Genomic DNA, 12,006 nt, shown 5'->3' on the forward strand with positions numbered 1-12,006 from the left:
TTGCATTAGACACCTAAACATGGACTTGGATCATGCATTGATTGTTAACGAGTTCTTTGTTTTGGCACGGAGTACGATGTAAGTATTTATGCTTTAGCATCCTTGCATGCGTGTGAGAGTTGCCATGACAGCATGCTTACCATGTGGCTAGATGCTTATGTGTTATAAATTGCCTGAATGCTTGTGGGTGAAGGTTGGATTGTCTGAGTTGGAATAGCTCATCGAAATCCGTGTTTTAGCCTACTTGCGAGTAGCAAATTCCAAAACATTTTTCCAAAACAAACGGATATGCAATGCTTATTCCCAAATTAGGCAATCTAGTCTATACTTTTGTACTGTGCGCATAACATAGTAATTCTAGGCTAATAATCGGGATAAGAACACGTAACGTTTTCAAAACTGGATATCATGGTTAGTAGAGGCCGATCTTCGGATCGGGTGAGAGGGGGTGCTCATAGCTGACCTTCCCCAATCGTACCCTAGCTCCCGAACCGAGGCAACTTTGGTGATGACGGACGCGTGGCCTTTGGCACCGAGTCAGGGTTTCCTAAATTCCCCCTTTAAAAAAATATATTTAGGTGGCGACTCTGTATCTAGCAAAGCAGTCCATGTTTGGCACTTTTTTTCAAAAAATCTGTTTCTCAAAACGATTTGCCGGATTTGGACTCTTTGGTTCAGATTAAGAACCGTGACACAAATCGAGTCCGAACTGTAGCGGGGGTCCCTCGCGGGCGTGCTACAACTTGCAAGAAGGATATAAATAACATAATCATAAGATTATCATTCTATCCAAATGTAACATGCATTGAGCATTTGTGTATTATCAATACACACTCTTGCATATTTTTAATGTATAGATTTAGTTAAGAAAAACATCTAAGGGAGGATAGGGGTTGAGTATTTGTACCTCAATGAAGTAAAAAAAATCCCAAGTGTTGGGCCTTTCTTCTCATCTCTTCTCTCCTTTCCCTCTTGCTTTCTCTCCCTCTCTTTCTCTTTCTTTTGCTCAGTTACGTGTACGTAATGAAAGGCTGAATAGTGCTCCTAGTTATAGGAGTTTGAGGAGCTATTTTATTATTATTATTATTTTACTTTATTTCTATTTTAGCTTAGGAACTATCATCTATAAGAGAAGCTTATAGCATGTTTGCATGCCATGGCTGCCTTGACAGAGAGGCTTGGAATTGCCATCTATAAGTGTAGGCTTTGGAGTGTGGCAGTAAGAAAGCTTTGGCGTACATTGGCATGCTTGCTCAGTAGGGCCGAATTTCTTTACCCAAAAATAAATTCTAATTTTGTTTTTTTTTTTTTTTGGACAAAAATAAAAATCAATGAATATATATAACCTAGTCACTAGATATTTTGCTCCCTACTATTCTCTTACTAACTTAGTTATTATTTGTTTAATTCATTTAGTTTCCACAACTGTATTTAGGTACAAAAATTTTTATCACAGAAAGATAAATAATTTTATTAAAACGAATCTAATATTGGTATCAACCATGATGCTATTAACATTATAATTCGATAATTTAATAATCACTGTTAATTGACTTAATATTATTATTAATCAAACTAATTAGTTGTCTAAAAATTCAGGTTCTTGCAACCTATCCCCCTTAAATAATTTCGCCCTCGAAATTTTAACGCATACCTTTATCTTCAAACAACTAAGAGTAATTGGCTCGTATTGCATCATCTCTTTCCCAAGTAGACTCCTCCACTCCTCGATGCTGCCACAACACTCGTACCAAGTGGATTACTTTTCCTCTTAAGTTCTTTTCTCTTCGATCCATAATCTTTATAGGCCTTTCCTCAAAGCTTGCATCTTCATTGAGATCAATCTCTCCCTAGTTGATAACCTGGGAAAGGTATGGCTCATATTTTTCGTAACATTGAGATGTGAAAAACATTGTGCACCGCTGTGAGCTGTGGTGGTAGTGCTAAACGGTATACCACCTCTCTTATCTTGCTCAGAATTTCAAAGGGTTCCACATAACGAGGTGCAAGTTTTCCTTTCTTCCCAAATCGTGTAGTACCTCAACGAGGTTGAACTTTGAGAAAAACATGATCCTTTACCTCAAATGTTAAGGGTCATCTCCTTTGATCCACATAGCTCTTTTGTCGACTTTAGGCTGTGGTTAGCCATTGTTTGATCAGTTTTATCTTCTCAGTGGTCTCCTGAACCAAGTCTGGTCCTAACAAGGTTGCTTTTCTTACTTCAGTCCAATAGACTAGTGATCGACAAGGTCGTCCATAAAGTGCTTCATACGGTGCCATTTCAATACTGGCTTGGAAACTATTGTTGTAAGCGAACTCAACGAGAGGTAGGTGTTTCTCCCAACTTCCCTTAAAATCCATGACGCAAGCTCGAAGCATATCCTCCAAGGTTTGTATTATCCTTTCAGACTGCCCATCTATTTGTAGGTGAAGTACCGTGCTAAAGCATAGGTTTGTTCCTATTGTTTTCTACAAACTCTGCCAAAATTGCGAAGTGAATCGAGGATCACGGTCAGACACGATGCTAACTGGTACTTCGTGTAATCTGATCACTTCTTTGATAAACAATCTACTAAGCGAATCTAACGTATCTAACGACCCGACCGGTAAGAATTGGGCAGTCTTAGTTAGTCGATCCACCACTACCCACACGCTGTCATGTCCCTGTGGTGACCGAGGCAAACCTGTTACGAAATCCATGGTTATGTGTTCCCATTTCCACTCTGAGTGTCCCTGCCGGCCTTTAGTGTTCAACCTTTACTTGTTGACATATCAAGCACTGAAACATAAACTTTGCTACATCCCTTTTCATTCTGCCCCACAAATATTGGCGTTTTAAGTCTTGGTACATCTTAGTTCTTCCTAGATGTATTGCGAATACTGAATGGTGGAATTCCTTAAGTAACTTTTCCCTTAGTAAGTCGTCGCTTGGCACGAACATTCGACCTTGATATCTCAAACTCCCATTTGTGTGAATTTCCCAACTAGGCATGGTTTCATTAGATTCCATTCATGCCTTGATGAATGCTACCTCCTAATCATACTTTTGTGATTCTAATATCTTACGCAAAATTTTAGACGTAGTAATCTAAGCACCAATGTAAGCCTTTTCATCTTGAACCTCCATTTGTACCCCAAATTCATTGAGCGTTCCAACCATACTCCATTCTCTAAGTGCTAAACTAGCAACAATCCCTTTATTCTTGCGACTTAGCACATCTGCCACCACGTTAGCCTTGCCGGGCTGATAGGAAAGGGTAAATTCATAATCCTCTAGATACTCCATCCAACGTCTCTAACGCATGTTCAGGTCCTTTTGGGTGAACAAATACTTCAAGCTTTTGTGATCAGTGAATATCTCAAACTTTTCACCATACAGGTAGTGCCTCCAAATTTTGACTGCGTGAACTATAGCTGCTAACTCCAAGTCATGAGTGGGATAATTCTTCTCATGGTTCTTTAATTGCCTTGATCCATATGCCACCACCTTGCCATTTTGCATCAATATGCACGCCAGACCTTTTTTGGAAGCATCACAATACACATTGTACCCAACGTCACGTTCTGGTGCTATGAGAATAAGGGCACTTGTCAATCTTTTCTTGAGTTCTTGGAATGAATTTTCACAAGACTCGTTCCATTCAAACTTTACCCCCTTTTGAGTCAATCGTGTCATTGGTTTGGCCAATTTTGAGAAGTCTTGAATGAATCTTCGATAGTAACCAGCCAATCCTAAGAAACTACGAATCTCAAATGTGTTCTTAGGTTGCTTCCATTCTGTCACTGTTTCTACTTTAGTTGGGTCTACTGATATTCCCTTTTCAGACATCACGTGACCCAAAAACTTTACTTCCTCTATCCAGAACTCACATTTACTAGCCTTAGCATACAGTTGGTTCTCTCTCAAAGTTTGAATTACTATTTTCAAGTGTTGCTCATGGTCTCCTTTAGACTTGGAATACACCAAAATATCATCTATGAAAACTACCACAAATTGATCTAAGTAAGGCGTGAATATTTTATTCATTAAGCTCATGAACACGTCTGGTGCATTGGTTAGGCCAAATGGCATCACTACGAATTCGGGTTCGAAATGCAGTCTTAAGAATATCTTCTTCCCGAACACGTAACTGGTGATACCCAGACCTGGGGTCTATCTTTGAGAAATACTTTACCCTTCTAAGTTGATCGAAAGGTCATCAATCCTAGGTAGTGGATATCGATTCTTAATGGTGACTCTATTGAGTTGTCGATAATCAATGCACAACCTAAGTGTCCCATCTTTCTTCTTAGCAAATAAGGCTGGTGCTTCCCACGGGGATGTGCTTGGCCTTATAAATTCCTTGTCCAATAATTCTTGCAACTATCTTAATTCTCTCAATTCAGCTGGTGCCATACAATGTGGTGCCATTAAGATCGGTGATGTACCAGGTTGTAATTCAATGGTAAAGTCTATTGCTCACTTTAGGGGTAGTCCTGGTAATTCCTTTGGGAATACATCAGCATACTCACACACCGCATGAGGCAGCCCTAGTTTCATACGATCTTTATCTTTCAGAACTAAGCTGGCTAGCCATCCAGCTTGGTGATCGTGCCACTTTGACTTTTTGAAGTGTCGATGATAAAAAATCTTGCCTATCCCCCTTAAATTGGAATCGCGTTCCGTCCTGAGAGTAAGCAGTCACTGTCTTTCGATAGCAATCAATGGTGGCTCTATGGGCTGATAACCAGTCCATTCCTAGGATAACGTCAAATTCTGACATTTTCATAACTCGTAGGTCGCACGTTAAACGCAAATTGGAGACTCCTAGTTCACATGATTTGCATACGAGATCTACTCGAGTTTGACCTCCTAGCGGTGAAGCTACGCTCATAGGTTTTCTAATCGTTCAGGTTCTAATCCCAAAGTTGTAACACATGTAGCAGATATAAAAGAGTGTGATGCTCCAGAATCAAACAAGACTTGTACACAAGAGTTCATAAGGATGAGTATACCTTGAATCACTGAAGGATTTCCATTGTCTTCTCCTTTTTGGAGTGTAAAGACTCTCCCAATGGCACCCTAATTTGGCACCCAAGGTTTCCTTGCATTGGCATCTCCTGGTTGTTGAGTTCTCGATTGTCCTACATTCCAATTAGATAGCGGCTGACCTCTGCCGGATTGGGAATTTTGCACAGCTCGTGTTCCCTGGGTTGGCGCGCATTTGTTTCGTTGAGTAGCTCCTCCTTGATTGATATAGTAGCCTGACCTTTGAGGGCAGTTGTTCCTGAAGTGACCTTCTTGGCCACACTCATAGCACCTTCTAGTCCTTTCCCCATTACGCTGCTCATGATTGTACCCTTGCTGTTGTTGTGGCCCCCTAGCATAAGGTACCGAAGTGGCGGGGGTCCTATTGTTCCTTAAGGGTCCTTCACTTTTCTGCTGGTTGGCTCCAAACTGCTGACGTTGGGTCCTTGCAGTGTCCATCTTCTCTCTTTCTTGTGTAAGAGCCCTATCTACTACTTGTGCGTACGAAGGTAGCTGCACTGAAACCAACTTGTCTCGGATTCCCGAATCAAGTCCCCACTCAAAGCGCCTTACTTTGTCTTTTTCGTTTGGCACTATAGCTATGGCATGGCGAGAAAGGGCCTCAAACCGATTGGCATACTGTGTCACAGTCATGCCCCTTTGTTTCAGTTGGAGAAATTCTTGGATCATTTCATGCCTTATTGCGTGTGGGAAGTACTTTTCCATAAACAACTCCTCGAACTGTCTCCAAGATAGTTCTGCCACTTGACCGCTTTCCGTAATCATTGTCCACAAGAAATCGGCCTCCCCATCGAAGAGAAATGAAGTGAGGGACACTTGGTCCTGCTCGTTCTGAATCTCTAGCATCTCCAGTATTTTCTTAACTTGCCTTATCCATGCCTCAGCTGTGTAGGGATTGGGTTGTTTGAAAAAATTTTGGGGCTTGAGTTTTTGAAATTTCGCTATTAATTATGCTTTGTTGTTTTCACGCCTGGGTTGGTTTCTTAGTTCATTAGTAATTTCCTGAACGAAATTCATGATGTCACTGTTGTTGTTGTTATTGTTGTTGTTGTTATTGTTGTTGTTGTTGTTATTGTTGTCATTGGATCCATTTGCCCTAGTTCTTTCTGCCATTTTCTGTACGAAGGATATTATTGTTACACCCTTTATTTATTTATTTATTATTGTGTATATATATATATTATTTATTTATTTTTATAGATAAAATGCAAGTAAAATAGTCCAACACACAAACTTTTAAATACTAGGATTTCATTGATGAAAATAAAAGATCAGTACATTCATAAAAAAAAAAGGAGAAGAAAAGAAAAAAATAATAATAATTTTTTTTTGCATTTTTCTACATAATCGAGGGGACTCTTTTACCCCATTACTAATATTTGTAAGACTAGGCCTTTACAATGAAATCGCAACAAAATTGTTAAGCAACCTATCCTACCCCTCTTCAATCCCTCTTAATTGAAGAGCCACGAATAGTGTTGATGCTCCTGCCAGGCATACTCCCAACTCTCATCGAAAAGTCCGTAGCACCTCCAACAGACTAACAACCTAGGTCCTTCCAATCCCACGTGCTGGCTTAGAATCCTCATAGGGACCTCTTCGTAAGTGAGTGGGTTGTGGAAGTCCACCATCCCATCCGTAAGGATGATCTTTCCGGCCGGTGGGGCTACTAAGAAAATGTCCCATTGGTGGAAGAGGTTGGTGTAATTGTCGGCTAAGGCTGGTGGTAAAGGGTCGACCTCATACATGGCCCCTGCAAATTCCTGGACAACTCTTACAGGTCCCATGTATTTGTCATCCTCCCTTCAATGCTTCCATTCGCAAAGACATCATAACAAGATTTAAAACTTAAAATCAATGTTGCCACCAATATCACTAACATCCATTAATTAACAACCCAGAAATTGAAAGTTTTCAAATTACAATTCTAATAAAACTTAAATCTTAGTCTCAGTACAAAAAATAAAATAAAAATAACACAAATATAAAAGAAAACTAGAGAAAAACTAGGAAACTTAGAAAATGGTTCGTGGAACATGGGGACTCTTCAAGCTAACTAAGGCTGAATGTCACTTTGCAAGGCCTCGATGTTTCCTTCATTTTCTTCGGTACCTGGCATAAAACACCAGGGCAATGAGAATGCCAATAAGCGACGAGCTCAATAATATACTATAACCCGAAAATACCCACCCTGATAATAATACTCACAATTAATGAATAATGCGCAGTAACAGAATAACATGTAGTATTTAAAAAGCATAACAGGAAAGCCATCAGTTGAAATAATAACAGTAGATAAATAATATAAAAAAAACAATGACAAACGGAAGCAGTATTTTATCATAACGAAAATGGCCATTTTTCCTTTTGAATTCTCATAGATTTAGTTTATCAAATAAGTTTAACTAACTCCCCGCGGAGCATTATTTCCACTCAACTGCTAAGCAATGGCCACGGGCAATTCTGACTCCCCCTTGGTCAAATATTCAAATATTACTTGTTGTAACTACCAATCATGCCCACGCACCAGGGTTACGTACCTGAGTCATGACATGACGGTCTGCCTCAAGGGAACGGTCTATGTTGTGACACCCGCACCACCAACCTTATATTGCCTACACTGATAAGAGCCGAAATACCTTCCCGTGCCATGTTAGGGTTCACAACTCACTGGTGCAAGCTTCTAAACAGAGCTCACCCCATCACTTTTAAATTTTTAATGTATCATCAGTTCAATTTCGTGTTTCTTTATTTCGTCGAATTCACATTTTTATGCATGTGCGAGTTTTAGTTTGAAAACCACAGTGACATAATGTTTATATAGCACAACATAATCACATATGGCAACCAAAATAAATGCGATAGAATGTCTTAGGAATTGTCACAAAATTTCTTAAGAATTCGCACACTTTCTCTTTCAGGACTGTATGGTCAGACAAAAAAAATATGAAACCTATACCAAACGAAGTTCAACCATTATAATATTTTAACCGGTGCTAGTTCATCGAGTTAGGAAAATATTTTGAGAAGAATACCAGGGCTAAAAATGATTTTCAAATAGAGAAATAAATTTTGAAAGAAAACTGGTTTTCTAGGACAGTGAGTTACATTTTCTATGTTTGAAAAATAAAAATGGGCCTTAAACGATCGAAAGGAGGCATGGTCAGAACGGCTTGCTAAATATTTGAGTTTAGAACATATTCCAGAGAAGTGTGAAGACTGAAAACCAGTGGAAGATGATCAAATAATTTTTATAAGAAAACTAAACAGATTCTATCACATTTTGGAAATTTTGGCATTTCTCTCTCAATGCTTAATAAAAAATTATGAAACCAGCGGCATTTGAAAGGTAACTTAAAAATCTAACTTTTCCCATTTGAATCACTTGAAAATTCATTCTATGGAATAAACAGTGACCTGGTAAAATCAGCATTGTTGTTGCCTCCAAACAGCGATGAAGTTAAAAATATATCTAGGCCATGAAACGTTGTCAAATAATTTTCTTCAATATTCTAGCACCATGAAAACATATTGAACTAACTCCAGTAGTTTCAGATTTTATGAAAGTGTCCTCATGAGTTTGTTTAGGGTTTATTCAAACGGATTAAAAATCAGTTTTGCTGGAAGTTCATTAGTTTGTGAAAAACACACTTTGTATTCACCACGAATCACATGCAAGACTTAAAAAAAATGTTTCTTACTATTATTCTCAAATGAAACTCTAATCCTTCATATTTACTTTCATTGGTGGTAACAGAAAATAATATTTATGAAGAGTAAACACAAATTCATAAGCACGCAAGATTAATTCAACAATGGAGAATGTTTGAACACATAAGGAGCAAAATCAGTAGCTAAACCATCTATCCATACTTGCAAGAAAGACATAAATCACATAATCATAAGATTATCATTCTATCCAAATGTAACATGCATTGAGCATTTGTGTATTATCAATACACACTCTTGCATATTTTTAATGTATAGATTTAGTTAAGAAAAACATCTAAGGGAGGACAGGGGTTGAGTATTTTTACCTCAATGAAGTAAAAAAAATCCCAAGTGTTGAGCCTTTCTTCTCCTCTCTTCTCTCCTTTCCCTCTTGCTTTCTCTCCCTCTCTTTCTCTTTCTTTTGCTCAGTTACATATATGTAATGGAAGGCTGAATAGTGCTCCTAGTTATAGGAGTTTGAGGAGCAATTTTATTATTTTTATTATTATTATTATTATTATTATTATTATTTTTACTTTATTTGTATTTTAGCTTAGGACCTATCATCTACAAGAGAAGCTTACAGCATGTTTGCATGCCATGGTTGCCTTGACAGAGAGGCTTGGAATTGCCATCTATGAGTGTAGGCTTTGGAGTGTGGCAGTAAGCAAGCTTTGGCATGCTTGCTCAGCAGGGCCGAATTTCTCTGCCCAAAAATAAATTATGATTTCATTTTTTTTTTGTACAAAAATAAAAATCAATGAATATATATAACCTAGTCACTATATATTTTGCTCCCTACTATTTTGTTATTGACTTAGTTATTTTTTGTTTAACTCATTTAGTTTCCACAACTGTATTTAGATACAAAAAATTTTATCACGGAAAGATAAATAATTTTATTTAAAGGAATCTAATATTGGTATCAACCATGATGCTATTAACATTATAATTCGATAATTTAATAATCACTGTTAATTGACTTAATATTATTATTAATCAAACTAATTAGTTGTCTAAACACTGCAACAAAAGTAACCTATGGTGACGAAAACTAGTGAAGAAAATAAAATTCGTCACTAAAGAAAAATAATTCATGAGGAATTTATAAATTTTTTCACATATAATAAAAAAATAAAAATGATAGGTGACAAAATTTATTTTCGTCAATAAATACTTCATTTTAAGTGAGGAAAAGTTAAGTTTCGTCACCAAAAATTTTTCTGCTAATTTTTTTGGGTGGCGCCAAAATTTTGGGACTTTTGGTAAGAAAAAAATTTGTCACTAATTATAAAATTATTTGTGAGGAATATATTTTCGTCACCAAAACGTTTTAATATTTTGATATCTTTTGGTGAGGAAATAATATTGTCACCAATTTTGGTGGGAAATTTTTGATATATTAAGCAACAATAAAAAAAATAGGGAATTAATTTTTTTTACCCTTTTTCTATTTATCATCTCTCTCTCTCTCTCTCTCTCTCTCTCTCTCTCTCTCAAAATAGGGTATTAATTTGTCTTAACTCTTGCTCCTCCACCATGCCGATTGCCATCGTCGTTGCCTCTATTAGCCTTACCGATTGTTGCCGCCACTAGTAGCCTTGCTGGTAACCACGGTGATTTGGTACGTGATTTCTCTTTGCTCTTTTTCTGGTGTCTCTTTCTCTTGTTCTCTGTTTTGGTATGGTGAAGAAAATTAGTGAAGAAAACAAATTTCGTTACTAAATAAGAATAATCCACGAAATTTTGTCACGTATAATAAAAAAATAAAAATAATAGGTGACAGAATTTATTTCCGTCAATAAATACTTACTTTTAGGTGAGAAAAAAATTAAGTTTCGTCACCTAAATTTTTCCCACTAATTTTTTTTTATGGTGCCAAAATTTTGAAACTTTTGGTGAGAAAAAAAATCGTCACAAATTATAAAATTATTAGTGAGGAATATATTTTTGTCACTAATTTTTTTTTTTTTTTTGAGTAACTTGATTTTAAATATTTTTAATGAGAAAATTATTTTATCCCTAATTTTGGAGGAAAATTTTTGATATATTGAGCAGTAATGAAAAATAGACTACAAATTTTTTTCCCTTTTTTTTTTCTTTTAATTTTTTGGGTTGTGTTGATCAGTTTTCTCTCATCTCTCTCTCTCTCTCTCTCTCTCTCTCTCTCTCTCTGTGTCAAAACAAAACACAAGTTGGGTCTCTTCGTTTAGCACCCCTTGTCCTCCTTCAGCGTGTTCTCTTCTAGCACCGCCGCCGACGTCGCTCGTTCTCCTCCTTCAGTGTCATTGCCAACGTTGCATCTCCAAGCCCATCCGCCCTTCTCCTTCAGTGTCACATGTTCTCTTCCATTAGCTCTTCTTATTATTCGATTTCTCTAATTGTTTATTTTCAGGTATGGGTGCTCTCTGTATCTCTCTTACTCAATTTCTCTATTTCTCTCTTACACATGATTTAGAATTACCTATTAGAAAGTTCATTAATTTGTCTCGTCTAGTTTCTCCTACTACTAGAAAAATGACTTTTTACTACAATATAATTTGCGACCACCATATTAGCAGTCGCAAATAGTCAATTTATTCCTTGTTTTCCTTTATTTATTTTCCCCTCTTCCTTACATTTGCCCTAGTCCTTCACAAACATTGATCGTTCTCTCTCTCTCTCTCTCTCTCTCTCTCACACACACACACACACACAGACTGGTATGAATCTCTCAATCTCTCCTCTCTCTCTCTCTCTCTCTTTGATGTTCTCAGATCAGCACCTCTGCTATGCTAATATCCTTCCTCCTTCTCAGGTAAACACACATGTATATGTAACTCTATATACTATGTATATGTGAATATCAATCTTTGAAATTGAAATTATTCTGTTGAGATCTGAGCAAGAATCGAAGTAGTCGTCCTCAACTTCCTTAAGATCTTGAACTCTTCGACTCCAGCAATCTCATGTCACTTTGGCTTGCAATTTTACTTCAAATCTCTAATCTCGAAATGTGTGTTAAGCATTGAGTCACTGTTGATTTTAAGTAGATGAATTTGGGGATTTTTTAGTGTATTACAAATCGATAGAAGATGGAGTAATAGTAGAGCGAGTTGAGGTTTGATGAAGATTAGAGATCGAGAAGTTGGATACTCAGTGGTTCACTACGAAGAAGTCGTCTCCTGATTTGAAGCAAAAGCGAGGTTCGTTTTGCTGAAAAAATTATTCTAGTATTTCAATTCTATTTCAATTCTCAATTTAATTTTTCAATTTCTTCTTTATCT

General features: G+C 37.1%; 1 protein-coding gene and 1 pseudogene across 1 annotated transcript; both read right to left on the reverse strand.

The window, feature by feature from the left end:
* Nucleotides 1-3,088: 3,088 nt before the first annotated feature.
* LOC145801531 (putative mitochondrial protein AtMg00860 pseudogene) lies at nt 3,089-4,072 on the reverse strand (annotated as a pseudogene).
* Nucleotides 4,073-5,062: 990 nt separating this feature from the next.
* LOC145801532 (uncharacterized) lies at nt 5,063-5,875 on the reverse strand. The gene has a single exon (XM_082893300.1). It carries the CDS (start codon nt 5,873-5,875, stop codon nt 5,063-5,065), a length of 813 nt encoding a protein of 270 aa, XP_082749426.1.
* Between the last annotated feature and the right edge of the window lie 6,131 nt (nt 5,876-12,006).

This window comes from Camellia sinensis, chromosome 10 (genome assembly GCF_055761805.1).
Source record: "Camellia sinensis isolate YWXY chromosome 10, ASM5576180v1, whole genome shotgun sequence".
Taxonomy (NCBI): domain Eukaryota; kingdom Viridiplantae; phylum Streptophyta; class Magnoliopsida; order Ericales; family Theaceae; genus Camellia; species Camellia sinensis.